A 25,779-nucleotide genomic window follows, 5' to 3' on the forward strand; every position below is an offset into this window, starting at 1 on the left:
CCCCCCCCCCAAATTAAGGGGGCGGAGCCCTCTCAACACGCCCCCCCCCCTGCCTCAGTTTCCCCCTCGTGCCCAGCTTTGCACACCCATGCATGGGATGCACGCGCAGCTATGGGGCTGCAGGTGCAATTAGGGGTTGCACGTGCAGGGCTGCAGGTGCATGCAAGGGGTTGCAGGCAGGCGCAGGTGCATGGAGGTGCACGCTGGTGCAACGGGTTGCACGTGGAGTGCAGGGGGTTGTGCACAGCAGGGCAGGTGGGTGCACACGTGTGTGTCAGGGCGTGCAGCTGCACACAGTGTGCATGTGGGTGCTGGAGGTGCACACAGAGGTGCATGCAGGGGGTGCATGCAGGGTTGTGCATGCATGCACAGAGGTGCAAGGAGCAACCGGCTGTGCATGTGGGTGCGAAGGATGATGAGCAGGTGCATGCCAGGGGGGCTGCAGGTGCAAAGGATGCAAAGGATGCAAAGGATGCAAAGGATGCAAAGGATGCAAAGGATGCAAAGGAGGGGGATGCAGGGGGGCTGCAGGTGCAAAGGATGCAAAGGATGCAAAGGATGCAAAGGATGCAAAGGATGCAAAGGATGCAAAGGATGCAAAGGATGCAAAGGATGCAAAGGAGGGGGATGCAGGGGGGCTGCAGGTGCAAAGGATGCAAAGGATGGGGGTTGCAGGGGGGTCCAGGTGGGTGTGAGGAGGTGGGGGGGGGGGCTGCACACCCACCCTGCCCCCCTCCCCAGGCCATGGCCTGCCTGCATGAGACGCGGACCCCCTCCCCGTCGCTGGCGGTGGCCTCGGAGGGGACCCCGGAGCAGGAGCTGACCCCGACGCAGTGCGCCCTAAGGGAAGGACCCCCCCCCATCCCCGCTGCCCCCGACGCCTGGCCCCGCCGCGGCCCCCCCCGAGCTGCTGAACCTGGAGCTGTGGGGCCGCTGGCGGCCGAAGGGGCCCATCTGCGGTGCCAGGCGGCGGGGGGGGTTCCTGGAGGGGCTCTTTGGGTGCCTCAAACCCGTCTGGAGTATGATTGGAAAGGCCTACAGCGCCGAGCACAAACACACAGCAGAGGGTGAGGAGATGGGGGGGTCACGGGGTGGGGGGGGGGTCAGGGGGTGCTATGGGGCTGGGAGGATTCGGTGATATAGGTGCAGTGGGGGTGGGGTTGCAATGGGGATGCAGAGGGGTTGGGAGGATGCAATGGGGTTGGGGTTGCAATGGGGTTGCATTGAGGGTGCAGGGAGGTTGGGGTTGCAATAGGGATGCAGTGGGGTTGGGGTTGCAGTGGGGTTGCATTGAGGGTTGGGTGGATGCAGTGGGGTTGGGGCTGCAGTGGGGTTGGGAGGATGCAATGGGGTTGGGGTTAATATATAGGGATGCAGTGGGGTTGGGAGGATGCAGTGCGGTTGCGATAAGGGTGCAGTGGGGTTGGGGTTGCAATAGGAATGCATTGGGGTTGGGAGCATGCAGTGAAGTTGGGGTTACAATGGAGATGCATTGGGGTTGGGAGGATGCATTGGGTTTGGGGTTGCAATAGGGATGCAGTGGGGTTGGGGTTGCAGTGGGGTTGGGAGGATGCAATGGGGTTGGGGTTGCAATGGGGTTGCATTGAGGGTGCAGGGAGGTTGGGGTTGCAATAGGGATGCAGTGGGGTTGGGGTTGCAGTGGGGTTGCATTGAGGGTGCAGGGGGGATGCAGGGAGGTTGGGGTTGCAGTAGGGATGTAGTGGGGTTGGGAGGATGCAATGGGGTTGGGATTGCAGTGGGGATGCAGTGGGGTTGGGAGGATGCAGTGCGGTTGCAATGAGGGTGCAGTGAGGTTGGGGTTGCAGTGGGGATGCAATGGGGTTGCAATGAGGGTGCAGTGGGATTGGGGCTGCAATAGGGATGCAGTGAGGTTGGGGTTGCAGCGGGGATGCATTGGGGTTGGGAGGATGCATTGGGGTTGGGAGCATGCAGTGGGGTTGGGGTTGCAGTGGGGTTGCATTGAGGGTACAGGGGGGATGCAGTGGGGTTGCGATAAGGGTGCAGTGAGGTTGGGGTTGCAATAGGGATGCAGTGGGGTTGGGAGGATGCAATGGGGTTGGGGTTGCAATGGAGATGCAGTGGGGTTGGGAGGATGCAATGGGGTTGGGGTTGCAATGGGGTTGCATTGAGGGTGCAGGGAGGTTGGGGTTGCAGTAGGGATGCAGTGGGGTTGGGGTTGCAGTGGGGTTGCATTGAGGGTGCAGGGGGGATGCAGGGAGGTTGGGGTTGCAGTAGGGATGTAGTGGGTTGGGAGGATGCATTGGGTTTCTGGTTGCAATAGGGATGCATTGGGGTTGGGAGCATGCAGTGGGGTTGGGGTTGCAGTAGGGATGCATTGGGGTTGGGAGGATGCAGCGGGATTGGGGCTGCAATAGGGATGCAATGAGGTTGGGGTTGCAGCGGGGATGCATTGGGGTTGGGAGCATGCAGTGAGGTTGGGGTTGCAATGGAGATGCATTGGGGTTGGGAGGATGCATTGGGTTTGGGGTTGCAATAGGGATGCATTGGGGTTGGGAGCATGCAGTGGGGTTGGGGTTGCAGTAGGGTTGCATTGAGGGTGCAGGGGGGATGCAGTGGGGTTGCGATAAGGGTGCAGTGAGGTTGGGGTTGCAATAGGGATGCAGTGGGGTTGGGGTTGCAGTGGGGATGCAGTGGGGTTGGGTGGATGCAGTGGGGTTCGGGCTGCAGTGGGGTTGGGAGGATGCAATGGGGTTGGGGTTGCAATAGGGATGCAGTGGGGTTGGATGGGTTCAGTGGGGTTGGGGTTGCAGTGGGGTTGCATTGAGGGTGCAGGGGGGATGCAGGGAGGTTGGGGTTGCAGTAGGGATGTAGTGGGGTTGGGAGGATGCATTGGGTTTGGGGTTGCAATAAGCATGCAGTGGGGTTGGGGTTGCAATAGGGATGCATTGGGGTTGCAATGAGGATGCAGTGGGGTTGGATGGATGCAATGGGGTTGGGGCTGCAGTAGGGATGCAATGAGGGTGCAGGGAGGTTGGGGTTGCAGTGGGGATGCAGCGGGGTTGCAATAAGGGTGCGATGGGGATGCAATAGGGATGCAGTGGGGTTGGGGTTGCAGTGGGGATGCATTGGGGTTGGGTGGATGCAGTGGGGTTGGGGTTGCAATAGGGATGCAGTGGGGTTGGGTGGGTTCAGTGTTGTTGGGGTTGCAGTGGGGTTGCATTGAGGGTGCAGGGGGGATGCAGGGAGGTTGGGGTTGCAGTAGGGATACAGTGGGTTGGGAGGATGCATTGGGTTTGGGGTTGCAATAAGCATGCAGTGGGGTTGGGGTTGCAATAGGGATGCATTGGGGTTGCAATGAGGACACAGTGGGGTTGGATGGATGCAATGGGGTTGGGGTTGCAATAGGGACTCAGTGGGGTTGGATGGATGCAATGGGGTTGGGAGGATGCATTGGGTTTGGGGTTGCAATAGGGATGCATTGGGGTTGGGAGCATGCAGTGGGGTTGGAGTTGCAGTAGGGTTGCATTGAGTGTGCAGGGGGGATGCAGTGGGGTTGCAATGAGGGTGCAGGAGGGTTGGGGTTGCAATAGGCATGCAGTGGGGTTGGATGAATGCAATGGGGTTGGGGTTGCAGTAGGGATGCAATGAGGGTGCAGTGAGGTTGGGGTTGCAGCGGGGATGCAGTGGGGTTGCGATAAGGGTGCAGTGGGGTTGGGGTTGAAGTGGGGATGCAATGGGGTTGCATTGAGGGTACAGGGGGGATGCAGTGGGGTTGTGATAAGGGTGCATTGGGGTTGGGGTTGCAGTGAGGATGCAGTGGGGTTGGGTGAATGCAGTGGGGTTGGGGTTGCAGTGGGGTTGGATGGATGCAATGGGGTTGTGGTTGCAATAGGGATGCAGTGGGGTTGCAATAGGGACTCAGTGGGGTTGGATGGATGCAATGGGGTTGGGGCTGCAGTAGGGATGCAATGAGGGTGCAGGGAGGTTGGGGTTGCAGCGGGGATGCAGCGGGGTTGCAATAAGGGTGCGGTGGGGATGCAATAGGGATGCAGCGGGGTTGGGGTTGCAACGAGGGTGCAGCGGGGCTGTGGGGAGCGCAGTGGGGAGGGGGCTTTGCGGAGCAGTGGAGGTGCCCGCAGACCCCTGGGAGGTGCCGTTCGAGGAGATCCTGGACCTGCAGTGGGTGGGCAGCGGAGCACAGGGCGCCGTGTTCCTGGGCCGCTTCCACGGCGAGGAGGTGGCGGTGAAAAAGGTGAGAGACCTGAAGGAGACCGACATCAAACACCTGCGCAAGCTGAAACACCCCAACATCATCACCTTCAAGTGAGCGGGGATGGGGAGCGGGGTGGGCGCTCTGTGGGGTGGGAGGATGGATGGGCATCATATGGGGCAGGGGCAGTGGGGTGGGAGATGTGGGTATGGACATGGGGTGGGTATGGACATGGGGTGGGTATGGACATGGGATGGGTATGGACATGGGGTAGGTATGGATATGGGGTGGGTATGGACATGGGGTAGGTATGGATATGGGGTGGGTATGGATATGGGGTGGGTATGGATATGGGGTGGGTATGGCTGTGATGTGGGGCATGCAGCATGAGGGATGCGGCATGGAACGTTGCATGGAGACGGCGTGGGCATGCAGAGCAGCGTGGATGTGGCATGGGGGCATGGCATGGCATGGACATGGCATGGAGAGCATTGTGGACGTGGGCATGGACACAGCATGGGCTGAGCAGGGGTATGGCTTCTTGGGGGCACAGACAGGGGGGCAGCTCCTATGGGTGGCACTGGGGATGGGGAGAAGGGGGGGATATAAAGGGGTGCACGGTGCTGATGGGTGATGGGCTGCAGGTGGGTGCCCCAATCCAGCACCCATAGGCTCTGGGTGCAGCCAGGTGCCCCTATGGCAATAGTGGGTGCTGGGATGGAGCTGGGTGCCCCAATCCAGCACCCATAGGCACTGGGTGCAGCCAGGTGCCCCTATGGCAATAGTGGGTGCTGGGATGGAGCTGGGTGCCCCAATCCAGCACCCATAGGCTCTGGGTGCAGCCAGGTGCCCCCATGGCAATAGTGGGTGCTGGGATGGAGCTGGGTGCCCCAGTCCAGCACCCACAGGTGCCCCCATGGCAATAGTGGGTGCTGGGATGGAGGTGGGTGCCCCAATCCAGCACCCACAGGTGCCCCCATGGCAATAGTGGGTGCTGGGATGGAGGTGGGTGCCCCAATCCAGCACCCATAGGCTCTGGGTGCAGCCAGGTGCCCCCATGGCAATAGTGGGTGCTGGGATGGAGGTGGGTGCCCCAATCCAGCACCCACAGGTGCCCCCATGGCAATAGTGGGTGCTGGGATGGAGGTGGGTGCCCCAATCCAGCACCCACAGGTGCCCCCATGGCAATAGTGGGTGCTGGGATGGAGCTGGGTGCCCCAATCCAGCACCCACAGGTGCCCCCATGGCAATAGTGGGTGCTGGGATGGAGGTGGGTGCCCCAATCCAGCACCCATAGGCGCTGGATGCAGCCAGGTGCCCCCATGGCAATAGTGGGTGCTGTGCTGACCGTGCCCTGTGCCAGCAGGGGTGTGTGCACCCAGGCACCTTGTTACTGCATCATCATGGAGTTCTGCGCCCAGGGTCAGCTGTACGAGGTGCTGCGTGCCGGCAGGAAGGTCACCCCTTCTCTGCTGGTGGATTGGTCCATGGGCATCGCCGGCGGCATGAACTACCTGCACCTCCACAAGATCATCCACCGGGACCTCAAGTCACCCAAGTGAGCGGGGATGGGGCTCAGCGAGCACCTATGGGTGCTGGGTGGGGGTTGGTGGGACCATGGTGGTGCCGTAGCCGTGAGATCCACAAGGATTCCCTGCCCATGGTGGTGCCATGTCCATAGTGATGCCATATCCATAGTGATGCCATATCCATGTGCCATGGTGGTGCCATATCCATGGTGATGCTGTGTCCATGGTGGTGCCATGGGTGCCATGTCTATTGTAATGCCATATCCATGGTGATGCCATATCCATGGTGATGCCATGTCCATAGTGGTGCCATATCCATAGTGGTGCCATATCCATGGTAGTGCCATATCCATGGTGATGCCATATCCATGGTGATGCCATATCCATGGTGGTGCCATATCCATGGTGATGCTGTGTCCATGGTGGTGCCATGGGTGCCATGTCCATAGCGATGCCATATCCATGGTGATGCCATGTCCATTGTAATGCCATATCCATGGTGGTGCCATATCCATGGTGGTGCCATGTCCATAGTGGTGCCATGTCCATAGTGGTGCCATGTCCATAGTGATGCCATATCCATAGTGGTGCCATGTCCATGGTGGTGCCATATCCATGTTAGTGCCATGGGTGCCATGTCCATTGTAATGCCATATCCATGGTGGTGCCATGTCCATGGTGGTGCCATATCCATTGTGGTGTCATATCCATAGTGATGCCATGTCCATGGTGGTGCCATATCCATAGTGATGCCATGTCCATGGTGGTGCCATATCCATAGTGGTGCCATATCCATAGTGATGCCATATCCATGTCCATGGTGGTGCCATGTCCATGGTGATGCCATATCCATAGTGATGCCATATCCATGGTGGTGCCATATCCATAGTGGTGCCATGTCCATGGTGGTGCCATATCCATGGTAGTGCCATGTCCATAGTGGTGCCATATCCATGGTGGTGCCATATCCATGGTGATGCCATATCCATTGTAATGCCATATCCATGGTGGTGCCATGTCCATGGTGATGCTGTGTCCATGGTGATGCCATGGGTGCCATGTCCATAGCGATGCCATGTCCATGGTGATGCCATTTCCATGGTGATGCCATGGGTGCCATATCCATGGTGATGCCATATCCATGGTGGTGCCATGTGTCCATAACGTTGCCCAACGCCACAGCAGTGGCAGTGCCATGACAATGCCTTGTCCCCGATGGTTCCATGCCCACGATGATGTCCATACGACACCATGGTGGTGCCGTGGTGTCCCCACACTTGTGTGTGCCCCCATGGGACGTGCCCGCGGTGCTGCCGTCCCTGCGGTGCTGAGCGCCCGCTCCCCAGCATGCTCATCACTTACGACGACGTGGTGAAGATCTCCGACTTCGGCACCTCCAAGGAGCTCATTGACAAGAGCACCAAGATGTCCTTCGCTGGCACCGTGGCCTGGATGGCACCTGAGGTCATTCGCAATGAGCCCGTCTCCGAGAAGGTCGACATCTGGTGAGGGCATGGGGACAGCGGGGACAGCAGGGACAGTGGGGATAGCGGGGACAGCGGGGGGCATTGGGGACATTGGGGACAGTGGGGGGCATTGGGGACAGCGGGGACACCAGGGACACTGGGGACAGGGGGGGCATTGGGGAGAGTGGGGGACATTGGGGACATTGAGGACATTGGGGACAGTGGGGACACTGGGGATAGTGGGGACAGCGGGGACAGTGAGGGACATTGGGGACAGTGGGGACAGCGGGGACATTGGGAATAGCGGGGGACATTGGGGACAGTGGGGACATTGGGGATAGTGGGGACAGTGGGGACAGTGGGGGACATTGGGGACCATGGGGACATCAGGGACATTGGGGACAGTGGGGGACATTGGGGACATTGGGGGTAGTGGGGGACATTGGGGACAGTGGGGGACAGTGAGGGACATTGGGAATAGCAGGGGACATTGGGGACAGCAGGGACATTGGGGACATTGGGGACAGTGAGGGACAGTAGGGACAGCAGGGACATTGGGGACCGTGGGGACATCAGGGACATTGGGGACAGCGGGGGCATTGGGGACAGCGGGGACAGTGGGGACAGCAGGGGACACTGGGGACAGAGGGGGCATTGGGGACGGCAGGGACATTGGGGACATTGGGGACAGTGTGGACACCAGGGACATTAGGGACAGCAGGGGACATTGGGGACAGTGAGGGACAGTGGGGACAGTGGGGACATTGGGGACGGTGGGGGACATTGGGGACAGTAGGGGCATTAGGGACATTGGGGACATTGGGGACAATGGGGATAGCGGGGGACATTGGGGACAGTGGAGACATTGGGGATAGTGGGGACAGTGGGGACAGTGAGGGACATTGGGGACAGCGGGGGACATTGGGGACAGCGGGGATATTGGGGACATTGGGGACAGCGGGGAACACTGGGGACAGCAGGGACATTGGGGACCATGGGGACATCAGGGACATTGGGGACAGCAGGGATATTGGGGACATTGGGGACAGCGGGGAACATTGGGGACAGCAGGGACATTGGGGACCATGGGGACATCAGGGACATTGGGGACAGCGGGGAACAGTGGGGACATTGGGGACAGTGGGGATAGCGGGGACAGCAGGGGACATTGGGGACAGTGGGGGGCATTGGGGACAGTGGAGACACCAGGGACATTAGGGACGGGGGGGGCATTGGGGACAGTGGGGGACATTGGGGACATTGGGGATAGTGGGGGACATTGGGGACAACAGGGACAGCAGGGACAGCAGGGGGCATTGGGGACAGCGGGGACATTGGGGACAGTGGGGACAGCAGGGACAGCGGGGACAGTGGGGACAGTGCGGACAGTGTGGACACCAGGGACAGCAGGGACATTGGGGACAGCGGGGACACTGGGGACAGTGGGGGGCATTGGGGACACTGGGGACAGTGGGGACAGCAGGGACATTAGGGACAGCGAGGGACATTGGGGACATTGGGGATAGTGGGGGACATTGGGGACATTGGGGACAGTGGGGACAGTGGGGGACAGTGGGGGACAGCAGGGACAGCAGGGACAGTGGGGACAGCAGGGAACATTGGGGACAGTGAGGGATAGTGGGGACAGCAGGGACATTGGGGACCGTGGGGACATTGGGGACAGTGGGGGCATTGGGGGTAGTGAGGGACATTGGGGACAGTGGGGGACAGTGAGGGACATTGGGAATAGCAGGGGACATTGGGGACAGCAGGGACATTGGGGACATTGGGGACAGTGAGGGACAGTAGGGACAGCAGGGACATTGGGGACCGTAGGGGACAGTGGGGACAGCAGGGACATTGGGGACCGTGGGGACATCAGGGACATTGGGGACAGCGGGGGTATTGGGGACAGTGGGGGGCATTGGGGACATTGGGAATAGCAGGGACATTGGGGACATTGGGGACAATGGGGATAGCGGGGACATGGGGGACACTGGGACAGCGGGGACATGGGGGATAGTGGGGACAGTGGGGACAGTGAGGGACATTGGGGACAGCGGAGGACATTGGGGACAGCAGAGATATTGGGGACAGCAGGGATATTGGGGACAGTGGGGGACAGTGGGGACATTGGGGGCAGCAGGAACATCAGGGACAGCGGGGGGCATTGGGGACAGCAGGGACATTGGGGACAGGGGGGACATTGGGGACAGCAGGGACATTGGGGACAGCGGGGACATTGGGGACAGTGGGGGACAGTGGGGACATTGGGGGACATTGGGGACAATGGGGACATTGGGGACAGCAGGGACATTGGGGTGCACAGCAGCACTGGGACTAATAGGGGCAATAGGAGCTGGGGGGGAACACAGGGAGGTGAATGGGGATGGGGGCACAGGGTGACGCTGCAGGGACTTATTAGGGGCGTTAAGGAGGAACGGGGGGCACTTGGGCACAGGTGATGGGGACAATGGGGCCGGGGGCGCCCATGGGTGACGCTGCACTCAGGTCCTTCGGGGTGGTGCTGTGGGAGCTGCTGACGGGTGAGATCCCCTACAAGGACGTGGATTCCTCCGCCATCATTTGGGGGGTGGGCAGCAACAGCCTCCACCTGCCCGTCCCCTCCGGCTGCCCCGATGGATTCAAGGTGCTGCTGCGGCAATGCTGGTGAGTTATGGGGGGGGGAGCAGCGCTGTGGGGTGTGGGGGGCACGGGGGGGGGGGATATAATGTGGGGACACACTATGAGGACATGCCATAGGGCCACACCATGGGCACACCGCATAGTGGCACCCAATGGGAGCACCTCTGCCTTTGGGTGGGGGGATCCTAACACAGGGACCCCCACCATGGACCCCCACCTTAAGGACCCCCACCATGGATCCCCACCATGGACCCCCCCACCTTAAGGACCCCCACCATGGACCCCCACCTTAGGGACCCCCACCTTAAGGGCCCCCACCTTAGAAACCCCCACCATGGACCCCCACCTTAGAGACCCCCACCTTAGGGACCCCCACCATATACCCCCACCTTAGGGACCCTCACCTTAGGGACCCTCACCATGGATCCTCACCATGGACCCCCCCACTTTAAGGACCCCCACCATGGACCCCCACCATGGACCCCCACCTTAGTGACCCCCACCATGGACCCCCACCTTAGAGACCCCCACCTTAGGGACCCCCACCATATACCCCCACCTTAAGGACCCCCACCATGGACCCTCACCATGGACCCCCACCTTAAGGACCCCCACCATGTACCCCCACCATGGACCCCCACCTTAGAAACACCCACCATGGACCCTCACCATGGACCCCCACCTTAAGGACCCCCACCATGTACCCCCACCATGGACCCCCACCTTAGAAACACCCACCATGGACCACCACCATGGACCCCCACCTTAGTGACCCCCACCTTAAGGACCCCCACCATGGACCCCCCCACCTTAAGGGCCCCCACCTTAAGGACCCCCACCATGGACCCCCACCTTATGGACCCCCACCATGGACCCCCACCTTAAGGGCCCCCACCTTAAGGACCCCCACAACTGACCCTCACCATATACCCCCACCTTAGGGACCCTCACCATGGATCCTCACCATGGACCCCCCCACTTTAAGGACCCCCACTTAAGGACCCTCACCATGGACCGCCACCATGGACCTCCACCTTAAGGACCCCCACCATGGACCCCCACCATATACCCCCACCTTAGGGACCCCCATCATGGATCCTCACGATGGACCCCCCACCTTAAGGACCCCCACCATGGACCCTAACCCTAACCCCCCACCTTAGGGACCCCCCCACCTTAAGGACCCCCACCATGGACCCCCACCTTAGAGACCCCCACCTTAGGGACCCCCACCATATACCCCCACCTTAAGGACCCCCACCATGGATCCCCCACCATGGATCCCCTACCTTAATGACCTTTACCATATACCCCCATCTTAGGGACCCCCACCTTAGGGACCCCCACCATGGACCCCCACCTTAGGGACCCTCACCATGGACCCCCACCATGGACCCCCACCATATACCCCCACCTTAGGGACCCCCACCTTAGGGACCCCCACCTTAAGGACCCCCACCATGGACCCCCACCTTAGGGACCCCCACCATGGACCCTCACTATGGATCCCCCCACCTTAGGGACCCTCACCATGGACCCCCACCTTAGGGACCCCCACCATATACCCCCACCTTAAGGACCCCCACCATATACCCCCACCTTAAGGACCCCCACCATGGACCCCCCCACCTTAGGGACCCCCACCATGGACCCCCACCTTAAGGACCCCCACCATATACACCCACCATGGACCCCCCCACCATAGGGATCCCCACCATGGACCCCCACCTTAGGGACCCCCACCTTAAGAACCCCAACATGGACCCCCACCATATACCCCCACCTTAGGGACCCCCACCATGGACCCCCACCATGGACCCCCACCTTAAGGACCCCCACCTTAGAGACCCCCACCTTAGGGACCCCCCACCATATACCCCCACCATGGACCCCCACCTTAGGGACCCCCATGAGAGCCGTCCCACTCTCCCCCTATTGCGGGTTACCCCATCACAGGGACCCCCCCATCTGTCCTGTAGTTTATGGGACGCCCCATGGCCGCCCTGTGCCATTGGGTGCTGTTCCCCCCCCGCGGTCCCCCCGAAGCCCCCCCACCCCACAGCTCCGTGCTGCCCCCACCCCATAGGAACAGCAAACCCCGGAACCGGCCGTCCTTCCGGCAGATCCTGCTGCACCTCGATATCGCCTCCGCCGACGTCCTGTCCACCCCACAGGAGACCTACTTCAAATCCCAGGTACCCGACCCCACAGCACATGGGGACACCGGGATCTATGGGGACACCGGGATCTATGGGGATACCAGGATCTATGGGGACATGAGGGGACACCGGGATCTATGGGGACATCAGGGGACACCGAGCTCTATGGGGACACCAGGATCCATGGGGATACCCAGCTTTATGGGGATACCGGGATCTATGGGGACACCAGGATCTATGGGGGCACCCAGCTCTATGGGGACACCCATCAGGGGACACCCAGCTCTATGGGGTCACCGGGATCTATGGGGACACCCAGCTCGATCCATGGGGACACCCAGCTTTATGGGGACACCAGGATCCATGGGGATACCCAGCTTTATGGGGATACTGGGATCTATAGGGACACCCAGCTCAATCCATGGGGGCACCCAGCTCAATGGGGACCAGTATATCCCAGTGCATCCCAGTATATCCCAGTGCATCCCAGTGCACCCCAGTCCATCCCAGTACATCCCAGTACACCCCAGTACACCCCAGTCCATCCCAGTACACCCCAGTACATCCCAGTCCATCCCAGTACATCCCAGTACACCCCAGTACACCCCAGTACATCCCAGTACACCCCAGTATATCCCAGTACATCCCAGTACACCCCAGTACATCCCTACACCCCAGTCCATCCCAGTCCATCCCAGTACATCCCAGTACACCCCAGTCCATCCCAGTCCATCCCAGTACATCCCAGTACATCCCAGTACATCCCAGTACATCCCAGTCCATCCCAGTATATCCCAGTACATCCCAGTGCATCCCAGTACATCCCAGTACATCCCAGTCCATCCCAGTATATCCCAGTACATCCCAGTGCATCCCAGTACACCCCAGTACATCCCAGTACATCCCAGTGCACCCCAGTACATCCCAGTACACCCCAGTACATCCCAGTGCATCCCAGTACATCCCAGTACATCCCAGTACATCCCAGTGCATCCCAGTACATCCCAGTACATCCCAGTACACCCCAGTACATCCCAGTACATCCCAGTATATCCCAGTACATCCCAGTACATCCCAGTACACCCCAGTACATCCCAGTACATCCCAGTATATCCCAGTACATCCCAGTGCATCCCAGTCCATCCCAGTGCATCCCAGTGCATCCCAGTCCATCCCAGTATATCCCAGTACATCCCAGTACATCCCAGTGCATCCCAGTCCATCCCAGTGCATCCCAGTGCATCCCAGTCCATCCCAGTACACCCCAGTACACCCCAGTACATCCCAGTACATCCCAGTGCATCCCAGTACACCCCAGTATATCCCAGTCCATCCCAGTCCATCCCAGTCCATCCCAGTACATCCCAGTCCATCCCAGTCCATCCCAGTACACCCCAGTCCATCCCAGTCCATCGCTGCTTCAGGCCGAGTGGCGCGAGGAGGTGAAGCTGCACTTTGAGAAGATCAAGTCGGAGGGGACGTGTCTGCACCGGCTGGAGGAGGAGCTGATCAATAGGAGGCGGGAGGAGCTGCGGTGAGGGGGGGAGATGGGGGCTGCTATGGGGTGGGGGGCTGCTATGGGGGGGGGGGTCGTAGGGGCAGGAGGGTGGGGGGATATGGGGACATGGGGAGTAATGGGGACGTGGAGATGGGGGGGGTCCGGGTTTGGAGGGTGTTGGGGCATAATGGGAGCCCATGAGGGGGTGATGGGCACTGCAGGGTGACATGGGGTGGATGCTATGGGGTGACATGGGGTTCAATGGGGTGGATGCTATGGGGTGGATGCTATGGGGTGCCATGGGGTTCAATGGGGTTCAATGAGGTGGATGCTATGGGGTGGATGCTATGGGGTTCAGTGGGGTTCAATGGGGTGGATGCTATGGGGTGGATGCCATGGGGTGCCATGGGGTTCAATGGGGTGGATGCTATGGGATGGATGCTATGGGGTTCAGTGGGGTTCAATGGGGTGGATGCTATGGGATGGATGCTATGGGGTGCCATAGGGTTCAATGGGGTGGATGCTATGGGTTGGATGCCATGGGGTGGATGCTATGGGGTGCCATGGGGTTCAATGGGGCAGATGCTATGGGGTGCCATGGGGTTCAATGGAGTGGATGCTATGGGGTGGATGCCATGGGGTTCAACGGGGTGGATGCCATGGGGTTCCATGGGGTTCAATGGGGTGGATGCTATGAGGTGGATGCTATGGGGTGCCATGGGGTTCAATGGGGTGGATGCTATGGGGTGGATGCTATGGGGTTCAATGGGGTGGATGCTATGGGGTGGATGCCATGGGGTTCAATGGGGTGGATGCTATGGGGTAGATGCCATGGGGTGCCATGGGGATCAATGGGGTGGATGCCATGGGGTGGATGCTATGGGGTACCATGGGGATCAATGGGGTGGATGCTATGGGGTGGATGCTATGGGGTGGATGCCATGGGGTTCAATGGGGTGGATGCTATGGGGTAGATGCCATGGGGTGCCATGGGGTTCAATGGGGTGGATGCTATGGGGTGGATGCCATGGGGTGCCATGGTGTTCAATGGGGTAGATGCTATGGGGTGGATGCCATGGGGTGCCATGGGATTCAATGAGGTGGATGCTATGGGGTTCAATGGGGTTCAATGGGGTGGATGCTATGGGGTGGATGCCATGGGGTGGTGCCATAGGGTTCAATGGGGTGGATGCCATGGGGTGGATGCTATGGGGTTCAATGGGATTCAATGGGGTGGATGCTATGGGGTTCCATGGGGTTCAATGGGGTGGGTGTCATGGGGTGGATGCCATGGGGTTCAATGGGGTGGATCCTATGGGGTGCCATGGGGTGGATGCTATGGGGTGAATGCTATGGGGTTCAATGGGGTTCAATGAGGCGGATGCCATGGGGTACCATAGGGTTCAATGGGGTGGATGCCATGGGGTGGATGCCATGGGGTGCCATGGGGTGGGTGCTATGGGGTGCTATGGGGTTCAATGGTGTGGATGCTATGGGGTTCAATGGGATTCAATGGGGTGGATGCCATGGGGTGGATGCTATGGGGTGGATGCTATGGGGTACCATGGGGTGCCATGGGGTGGATGCTATGGGGTGCCATGGGGTTCAATGGGGCAGATGCTATGGGGTGGATGCCATGGGGTTCAATGTGGTGGATGCTATGGGGTAGATGCCATGGGGTGCCATGGGGATCAATGGGGTGGATGCCATGGGGTGGATGCTATGGGGTACCATGGGGATCAATGGGGTGGATGCTATGGGGTGGATGCTATGGGGTGGATGCTATGGGGTGCCATGGGGTGGATGCTATGGTGGTGCCATGGGGTTCAATGGGTGGATGCTATGGGGTGGATGCCATGGGGTGGATGCTATGGGGTGCCATGGGGTTCAATGGGGTTGATGCCATGGGGTGGATGCTATGGGGTTCAATGGGGTGGATGCTATGGGGCGGATGCTATGGGATGCTATGGGGTGCCATGGGGTTCAACGGGGTGGATGCCATGGGGTGGATGCTATGGTGTGGATGCTATGGGGTGCCATGGTGTTCAATGGGGTGGATGCTATGGGGTGGATGCCATGGGGTGGATGCTATGGGGTGCCATAGGGTTCAATGGGGTGGATGCCATGGGGTTCAATGGGGTGGATGCTATGGGGTTCAATGGGGTGGATGCTATGGGGTGGATGCCATGGGGTGCCATGGAGTTCAATGGGGTGGATGCCATGGGGTTCAGTGGGGTGGATGCCATGGGGTGGATGCTATGGGGTGCCATGGGGTTCAACGGGGTGGATGCTATGGGGTGGATGCTATGGAGTTCAATGGGGTGGATGCCATGGGTGGATGCTATGGGGTGCCATGGGGTTCAATGGGGTGGATGCCATGGGGTGCCATGGGGTGGATGCTATGGGGTGCCATGGGGTTCAATGGGGCGGATGCTATGGGGTGCCATAGGGTTCAGTGGGGTGGATGCTATGGGGTAGATGCTATGGGGTTCCGTGGGGTTCAACGGGGTGGATGCCATGGGGTGGATGCTATGGGGTTACATGGGGTTCAATGGGGTGGATGCTATGGGGTGGATGCAATGGGGTGCCATGGGGTGGATGCTATGGGGTGCCATGGGGTTCAATGGGGCGGATGCTATGGGGTAGATGCTATGGGGTTCTGTGGGGTTCAACAGGGTGGATGCTATGGGGTGCCATGGGGTTCAATGGGGTGGATGCTATGGGGTGGATGCAATGGGGTGCCATGGGGTGGATGCTATGGGGTGCCATGGGGTTCAATGGGGCGGATGCTATGGGGTAGATGCTATGGGGTTCTGTGGGGTTCAACAGGGTGGATGCTATGGGGTGCCATGGGGTTCAATGGGGTGGATGCTATGGGATGGATGCCATGGGGTGCCATGGGGTGGATGCCATGGGGTGGATGCCATGGGGTTCAATGGGGTGCCATGGGGTGGATGCTATGGGGTGCCATGGGGTTCAATGGTGTGGATGCTATGGGGTTCAATGGGATTCAATGGGGTGGATGCCATGGGGTGGATGCTATGGGGTTCAATGGGATTCAATGGGGTGGATGCCATGGGGTGCCATAGGGTTCAATGGGGTGGATGCTATGGGGTGGATGCCATGGGGTGCCATGGGGTTCAACGGGGTGGATGCCATGAGGTGGATGCCATGGGGTGGATGCTATGGGGTGGATGCTATGGGGTGCCATGGGGTTCCATGGGGTGGATGCCATGGGGTTCAATGGGGTTCAATGAGGTGGATGCTATGGGGTGGATGCCATAGGGTTCAATGGGGTGGATGCCATGGGGTGGATGCTATGGGGTGCCATAGGGTTCAACGGGGTGGATGCTATGGGGTGGATGCTATGGGGTGCCATGGGGTTCAACGGGGTGGATGCTATGGGGTGCCATAGGGTTCAATGGGGTGGATGCTATGGGATGGATGCCATGGGGTGCCATGGGGTTCAATGGGGTGGATGCTATGGGGTGCCATGGGGTTCAACGGGGTGGATGCTATGGGGTGGATGCTATGGGGTTCAATGGGGTGGATGCTATGGGGTTCCATGGGTTCAATGGGGTGGATGCCATGGGGTTCAATGGGGTGGATGCTATGGGGTTCAACGGGGTGGATGCTATAGGGTGGATGCTATGGATGCCATGGGGTTCCATGGGGTTCAATGTGGTGGATGCTATGGGGTTCAATGGGGTTCAATGGAGTGGATGCTATGGGTTGGATGCTATGGGGTGGATCCTAAGAGGTGCCATGGGTTCAATGGGGTTCAATGGGGTGGATGCTATGGGGTTCAATGGGGTGGATGCCATGGGGTGGATGCTATGGGGTGCCATAGGGTTCAATGGGGTGGATGCCATGGGGAGCCATGGGATTCAGTGGGGTGAATGCTATGGGGTAGATGCTATGGGGTTCCGTGGGGTTCAATGGGGTGGATGCTATGGGGTGCCATGGGGTTCCATGGGGTGGATGCTATGGGGTTCAATGGGGTTCAATGAGGTGGATGCTATGGGGTGGATGCCATGGGGTGCCATGGGGTTCAATGGGGTGGATGCTATGGGGTTCAATGGGATTCAATGGGGTGGATGCCATGGGGTGGATGCTATGGGGTTCAATGGGGTGGATCCTATGGGGTGCCATGGAGTTCAATGGGGTGGATGCTATGGGGTGGATTCTATGGGGTGCCATAGGGTTCTATGGGGTGGATGCCATGTGGTTCCATGTGGTTCCATGTGTTTCCATGTGGTGCCCGCCCGGTGCAGCCACGCGCTGGACATCCGGGAGCACTACGAGCGCAAACTGGAGCGAGCCAACAACCTGTACATGGAGCTGAGCGCCCTGATGCTGCAGCTGGAGCTGAAGGAGAAGGAGCTGCTGCGGTGAGAGGGACCAACAACTGCCCCATGGCCGCCCCATAGCTGCCCCATGGCTGCCCTATGGCTGCCCCATGGCTGCCCCATGGCCTTGGCCAATCCTATGTGCACCCCATGGTCACGGCTGCCCCTACAGTCACCCCATTTCCATCTCATAGTAATGGCCATTCTTATGTCTATGGCCACCCCATGGTCATGGCCAACCCTATGGCCACCCCATATGGGGTCACGACCAACCCTACGGCCACCCCATATTCATGGCCACCCTATGGCCACCCCATATGGAGTCATGGCCAACCCTACACCCACCCCATGGTCACGGCCAACCCTACACCCACCCCATAGTCATGGCCAACCCTATGGCCACTCCATGGTCATGGCCAACCCTATGGCCACCCCATATGGGCTCATGGCCAACCCTATGGCCACCCCATATGGGCTCATGGCCAACCCTATGGCTGCCCCTTGGTCATGGCCAACCCTACACCCACCCCATATGGGGTCACGACCAACCCTATGGCTATCCCATATGGGGTCACGGCTGCCCCTACAGCCACCCCATAGTCATGGCCACCCTATGGCCACCCCATGGTCATGACCAACCCTATGGCCACCCCATATGGGGTCATGGCCAACCCTATTGCTACCCCATGGTCATGGCCAACCCTACACCCACCCCATAGTCATGGCCAACCCTATGGCCACCCCATATGGGGTCACGGCCAACCCTACAACCACCCCATATTCATGGCCACCCTATGGCCACCCCATATTCATGGCCACCTTATGGCCACCCTATGGCCACCCCATATGGGGTCACGACCAACCCTATGGCTATCCCATATGGGGTCATGGCCAACCCTACAGCCACCCCATGGTCATGGCCAACCCTACACCCACCCCATATGGGGTCATGGCCCACCCTATGGCTATCCCATGGTCATGGCCAACCCTATGGCCACCCCCTGGTCACAGCCAACCATACACCCACCCCATGTTCATGGCCAACCCTATGGCCACCCCATATGGGGTCATGGCCAACCCTATACCCACCCCATAGTCATGGCCAACTCTATGGCCACCCCATATGGGGTCATGGCCCACCCTATGGCTATCCCATGGTCACGGCCAACCCTACACCCACCCCATATTCATGGCCACCCTATGGCCACCCCATGGTCACGGCCAACCCTATGGCCACCCCATATGGGGTCACGACCAACCCTACACCCACCCCATATTCATGACCACCCTATGGCCACCCCATGGTCATGGCCAACCCTATAGCCACCCCATGGTCACGGCCAACCCTACACCCACCCCATAGTCATGGCCAACCCTATGGCCACTCCATGGTCATGGCCAACCCTACACCCACCCCATATGGGGTCACAACCAACCCTATGGCTATCCCATATGGGGTCATGGCCAACCCTACAGCCACCCCATATTCATGGCCACCCTATGGCCACCCCATGGTCATGGCCAACCCTACAGCCACCCCATATTCATGGCCACCTTATGGCCACCCTATGGCCACCCCATGGTCATGGCCAACCCTATGGCCACCCCATATGGGGTCATGGCCAACCCTACGGCCACCCCATGGTCACAGCCAACCCTACACCCACCCCATGGTCATGGCCAACCCTATGGCCACCCCATATGGGCTCATGGCCAACCCTATGGCCACCCCATGGTCATGGCCAACCCTATGGCTATCCCATGGTCATGGCCAACCCTATGGCCACCCCATATGGGGTCATGGCCAACCCTATGGCTATCCCATGGTCATGGCCAACCCTACACCCACCCCATATGGGGTCATGGCCAACCCTACACCCACCCCACATCCACACCCAACCTTATCCCACCCCCACAACCACCCCTACCTCACCTCAAACCCTTCCCCACCCCATAACCGTGACCCCAACCCCATGTTTGCCCTTGGGGCGGAATGATGCCCCCCCATGTGTGACCCCATATGTGTGACCCCATATGTGTGACCCCATATCCAGACGGGAGCAGGCCCTGGAGAAGCGCTATCCCGGCCTGTTCAAACCTCGGGCGCCGCGGGGGCTGCTGCATGGGAACGCAGTGGAGACCCTCATCAAGAAGCGCAACGTGCCCCAGAAGCTCTCACCCACAGCAAGCGGTGAGGGGGGGTCCTGGGGTGGGGGGGGTGGGGGGCAGGTTTTGGGGTTGGGGGGGATTTAAGGGGTGTCGGATGTGTGGGGTGTTCAGCATGAGGAGATGGATGTGAGCGTTGGGGGCCTTTGGGAGGGGAGGGCTGCGTTGCAATGACCAGCAATGGGGGATGGGGGTCCTTGGGGAGAAGGGTGTAGGGGGGGTCTTATGGCTGGAGGCCTTAAGGGGTCTATGAGTGCTGGGGGGTCTATGGGTGCTGGGGGTCTGTGGGTGCTGGGGGTGTCTGTGGGTGCTGGGGGGGGGGTCTGTGGGTGCTGGGGGGGGTCTGTGGGTGCTGGTCTATGGGTGCTGGGGGTCTATGGGTGCTGGGGGGTCTGTGGGTGCTGGGGGGGGTCTGTGGGTGCTGGGGGGTCTATGGGTGCTGGGGGGTCTGTGGGTGCTGGGGTCTATGGGTGCTAGGGGGGAGTCTGTGGGTGGTGATGGGGCTATATAGGTGCTGGGAGGGGGGGTCTATGGGTGCTGGGGGTCTGAGGGTTCTTGGGCTCTATGGGGGGGTCTGTGGGTGCTGAGGGTTTATGGGTGTTGGGGGGGGTCTATGGGTGCTGGGGGGTCTATGGGTCTTGGGGGGGGTCTGTGGGTGCTGGGGTGGTGGTCTGTGGTGCTGGGGGTCTATGGGTGCTTGGGGGGTCTGTGGGTGCTGGGGGCGTCTATGGGTGCTGGTCTATGGGTGCTGGGGGTCTATGGGTGCTGGGGGTCAATGGGTGCTGGGGGTCTGTGGGTGCTGGGGGGTCTATGGGTGCTGGGGGGGGTCTGTGGGTGCTGGGGGTCTATGGGTGCTGGGGGTCTATGGGTGCTGGGGGGGCCTGTGGGTGCTGGGGGGTCTATGGGTGCTGGTCTGTGGGTGCTGGGGGGTCTATGGGTGCTGGGGGTCTATGGGTGCTGGGGGGTCTATGGGTGCTGGGGGGTCTGTGGGTGCTGGGGGTCTATGGGTGCTGGGGAGGTGTGCTGGGGGTCTATGGGGGGGGTCTGTGGGTGCTGGGGGGGGTCTATGGTTGCTGGGGGGGTCTGTGGGTCTTGGGGTTGGGGGTCTGGTGAGCTGGGTTCACTTGGTCCTTTTAGGTCCCCGTGTTGGGGTCTCTGTGGTGCCCCCATTGCTGTGGGGCTATTTGGGGTCTCCCCCCATGTGCTGGAGTTGGGGTCTCCGTGTCCCCCCGCAGCCCCGACATCCTGAAGCCGGAGGTGCTGCTCCCGAAGCTGGATGCGGCCATGGCACAAGTCGCCCTTCCGGGCTGCCCCAAAGGCCCCCCCTCACCTGGACGCAGCCGAAGGGCCAAAGGACGACACCGCAAAGGGGGGGGGTCCCGAGGGGGGGGCTGCGGAGAACCAGGCCCAGAAGCCGGACCCCCCGAGGGCTGCCCGGCCCCCCCTCATCCACCGCCGGCCCCGACCTCCTGGGGGGCACTTTGGAGGCTGCGGGGCCCCCCCCGGTGGTTGAACCCGATGTGGGGTCCGGGGGGGCGGTGGGAACACAGGGCAGCCCCCAGCGCAGCCCCCAACAGCCGGGGATGGAGAGAGGGACGGCGGTGCTGCCCGGGGGGGCGAGGGGGGGGCCGGGCAGCATCTGACCCCCGCAGCGATGCTGTACCCGGGCAGCCGTGACACGGGGACAGGTGAGTGGGGGGGCGGGGGGGGGGATATATAGAGGGGGGGGGAGCAGCTGTGGGACCCCCCAGTTTCCTCCTCTGTGCTCCCAGAAGCGGGGGGTGTCATCGGAGGAGGAGGAGGGAGAAGTGGACAGTGAAGTGGAGCTGCCGCTGCGGCAGAGGTGGGTGCTGGGGGGATCTGAGGTGCTGGGGGGGTATATGGGTGCTGGGGGGGGGTCTGTGAATGGGGGGGAGGGTCTGTGGGTGCTGGGGGATATATGGGTGCTGGGGATCTGTGGGTGCTTGGGGGGGTCTGTGGGTGCTGGTGGGGTATATGGTGCTTGAGGGGGGGGACCATGGGTGCTGGGGGTTCTATGGGTGCTGGGGGGGGTCTATGAGTGCTAGGAGGGTCTGTGGGTGCTGGGGGGTCTATGGGTGCTAGGAGGGTCTGTGGGCGCTGAGGGGTCTATGGGTGCTGGGGATTCTATGGGTGCTTGGGGGGGGTCTATGGGTGCTGGGGGGGGTCTGTGGGTGCTGGGGGGTCTATGGGTGCTGGGGGTCTATGGGTGCTTGGGGGGGGGTCTGTGGGTGCTGGAGGGGTTCTATGGGTGCTGGGGTTCTGTGTGCTGTGGGGGTCTGTGGGTGCTGAGGGGTCTGTGGGTGCTTGAAAGGGGGGGACTATGGGTGCTGAGGGGGTCTATGGGTGCTGGGGGTCTGTGGGTGCTGGGGGGGTCTATGGGTGCTTGGGGGGGTCTATGGGTGCTGGGGGGGGTCTATGGGTGCTGGGAGGGATCTATGGGTACTTGGGGGGGGATCTGTGGGTGCTGGGGGTGTTTATGGGTGCTGGGGGTGTCAATGGGTGCTTGGAAAGGGGGGGGGTCTATGGGTGCTGGGAGGGATCTATGAGTGCTGGGGGGGGTTCTGAGGGTGCTGGGGGGGTCTATGGGTGCTGCGGGGGGGTCTGTGGGTGCTTGGGGGTCTGTGGGTGCTGGGGGGGGGTCTGTGGGTGCTGTGGGGGTCTATGGGTGCTGGGGGTCTGTGGGTGCTGGGGGGTCTATGGGTGCTGGGAGGGTCTGTGGGTGCTTGGGAAGGGAGGGTCTATGGGTGCTGGGGGGGGTCTGTGGGTGCTGGGGGGGGGCTGTGGGTGCTGAGGGGTCTATGGGTGCTTGAGGGGGGGGTCTGTGGGTGCTGGGGGTGTTTATGGGTGCTGGGGGGGGGTTCTATGGGTGCTTGGGGGGGGGGGGTCTGTGGGTGCTGGAGGGTTCTATGGGTGCTGGGGGGTCTGTGGGTGCTGGGGAGGGTGTATGGGTGCTGGGGGGTCTATGGGTGCTGGGGGTCTGTGGGTGCTGTGGGGGTCTATGGGTGCTTGGGGGGGGGGTCTATGGGTGCTGGGGGGGTTTGTGGGTGCCTGGGAAGTGGGGGGGTCTGTGAGTGCTGGGGGTCTATGGTGCTGGGAGGGATCTATGAGTGCTGGGGGGGTCTGTGGGTGCTTGGAAAGGGGGGGACTATGGGTGCTGGGGGTCTATGGGTGCTTGGGGGGGGGGGGGGTTTGTGGGTGCTGGAGAGGTTCTATGGGTGCTGGGGGGTCTATGGGTGTTGGGGGGGGTCTGTAGGTGCTGGGGGGTCTGTGGGTGCTGGGGGGGTTTGTGGGTGCTTGGGAAGGGGAGGGGGTCTGTGAGTGCTGGGGGTGTTATGGGTGCTGGGGGGGGTCTGTGGGTGCTGGGTGGTTCTATGGGTGCTTGGGGGGGGTCTGTAGAGCCTGGGGGGGGGTTGGGTTGTTGGGGAGGTCTGTGGGTGCTGGGGGTGTTTATGGTTGCTGGGGGTTTCTATGGGTGCTGGGGGGGGTCCATGAGCGTTAAGACCCCCCCATGATAGGATCAGGAGCGCTCAGACCCCCCACTCCATAATGAGTTATTGCGGGGGGTGCTGTGTGCAGTGCTGGATGCTGTGGTGTTTATATGTGTGTGTTTGGTTCCACCACCCACCTTTGCTCCCCCCCCCCCATTTCCAGGTGGCCCCCCGGGATGACCAAGCGTCAGTCCCTGTCCACCTTCAGCTCCGAGAACTTCTCGGACGGTGACGGCGACGAGGGACACACGAGCGAACCGTCCCACAGCGCCACCCCCGACGTGGGCAGCACCAACACGGACGAGCGGCCCGACGATCGCTCCGAGGATTTGCTCTCACAAGGCTCCGAGATCCCCATGGACGCCGCCCCCCCCCACGAGGGTCGTCGGCACGGGGGGGTCAGCCCTAAGGTGGTGTGAGCCCCAGCCCTGGGCTTGAAGCGGATGGGAGGGGGGGGGTCTATAGCACCGTGGTTATGGGGAGGGGGTCCCTAAGAGGATGATATGGGGGCTCCGAGCAGTGGGTGCTTCTGGGGAGGGGGCTGCAGAGATGGCAGCCCCCAGAAGGAGGCGGTATGGGGCTGCGTTCCATGGGCCTGACTGGGTAAGGCATCACTATAAGCTCCCCCTCCCCAAAGTAAAACCTCAAGGGGTGAGAGACGCCAGGAAAGGATCAGAGGGGAGTGGGACCCCCCATAGCCCCCATTGGCAGCTGTGGGGTGGGTCCTTAGAGGGGCTATGAGGGACCCCCCATTTGCAGCTATGGGGTGGGGGTCCCTAGAGGGGCTATGAGGGACTCCCATTTGCAGCTATGGGGTGGGGGGGGTCCTTAGAGGGGCTCGGATGGACCCCATATTTGCAGCTATGGGGTGGGGGTCCTTAGATGGACTCTGAAGGACCCCCCCATTTGCCGCTGTGGGGTGGGGGGGGTCTTTAAAGGGACTCTGAGGGACCCCCCATTTGCAGCTGTGGGTGGGGGGGTCTTAGATGGACGTTGAGAGACCCCCCATTTGCAGTTATGGGGTGGGGGTCCTTAGATGGACTCTGAAGGACCCCCCCATTTGCAGCTATGGGGTGGGGGGGTCCTTAGATGGACTCTGAGGGACCCCCCCATTTGCAGCTATGGGGTGGGGGGGTCCTTAGATGGGCTCTGAGGGACCCCCCCATTTGCAGTTATGGGGTGGGGGGGTCCTTAGAGGGGCTCTGAGGGACCCCCCATTTGCAGCTATGGGGTGGGGGGGGTCCTTAGATGGACTCAGAAGGACCCCCCCATTTGCAGCTATGGGGTGGGGGGGGGTCCCTAGAGGGGCTCTGAGGGACCCCCCCATTTGCAGCTATTGGTTGGGGGTGTCCTTAGATGGACTCTGAGGGACCCCCCATTTGCAGTTATGGGGTGGGGGGGGGGTCCTTAGAGGGGCTCTGAAGGACCCCCCCATTTGCAGTATGGGATGGGGGGGGTCCTTAGAGGGGCTCTGATGGACCCCCCCATTTGCAGCTATGGGGTGGGAGGGTCCTTAGATGGACTCTGACAGACCCCCCCCATTTGCAGTTATGGGGTGGGGGTCCTTAGAGGGGCTCTGAGGGACCCCCCATCCTTCCCCCCCCAGGTCTCAGAGGACTCTGACTGTGACAGTGCAGAACTGGACCACTCGGGCAGCGCAGAGGGACCCCCCCGGCCCACAGCCCCCCCCGGCCTGTGACTTGCATCCCCCCCCAACCCCCCCCCGCACACACACACACACACACACACCTCCCGTCCCCCCCCCCCCCCCCCCACTTGTACAGCCCCAAATATTTATATAAATATTTATCAATCTCTACACAACTCCGTGCTGTCTCTTGTCCCGGGGGGGGGAGGGGGAGGGATGTGTGTGTGTTGGGGGGGGGGAAAAGAGGGGTCCAACCCCTTGTTGTTTGTGTAGGACCTACTGTAAAGTGGGGGGGGGGGGGGGGGCTGTATTCCATGGGCCTGTCTGGGTAAAGCATCCCAATTTGGGGGGGGGGAAATGGGGAGAGATGGAGGGCAGCCTATGGGCACAACTGGGGCTGGGGGGCACAGTGGGGTAACCCCCCATTAAGAGGGATGGGGGGGGGGGGCAGATAACACAGAGGCCTGTCTGGGTAAAGCATCCCAATTTGGGGGGGGGGGAATGGGGAGAGATGGAGGGGGGACACAACTGGGGGGGGGCACAGCGGGGTAACCCCCCATTAAGAGGGATGTGGGGGGGGCAGATAACAGCCCCAGCTCCTTACTGGTGCAACTGGG

General features: G+C 61.1%; 1 protein-coding gene across 1 annotated transcript; it reads left to right on the plus strand.

Annotated features, from left to right (window-relative positions):
- The first annotated feature begins 71 nt into the window (after positions 1-71).
- On the plus strand, positions 72-25,228 carry MAP3K12 (mitogen-activated protein kinase kinase kinase 12). Its single transcript, XM_072357959.1, is given in 19 exon segments — positions 72-123; positions 742-972; positions 974-1,067; positions 4,122-4,305; positions 5,559-5,750; positions 7,068-7,226; positions 9,699-9,857; positions 11,920-12,028; positions 13,417-13,526; positions 17,765-17,881; positions 19,894-20,015; positions 20,018-20,030; positions 21,241-21,428; positions 21,431-21,556; positions 21,559-21,668; positions 21,670-21,693; positions 21,778-21,848; positions 23,678-23,924; positions 25,121-25,228. Coding segments are annotated over 19 exon segments (2,361 nt in total). The 5' UTR covers positions 72-111; the 3' UTR covers positions 25,214-25,228.
- Positions 25,229-25,779: the final 551 nt, after the last annotated feature.

The sequence above is a fragment of the Excalfactoria chinensis genome, chromosome 28, assembly GCF_039878825.1.
Source record: "Excalfactoria chinensis isolate bCotChi1 chromosome 28, bCotChi1.hap2, whole genome shotgun sequence".
Lineage (NCBI taxonomy): Eukaryota > Metazoa > Chordata > Aves > Galliformes > Phasianidae > Excalfactoria > Excalfactoria chinensis.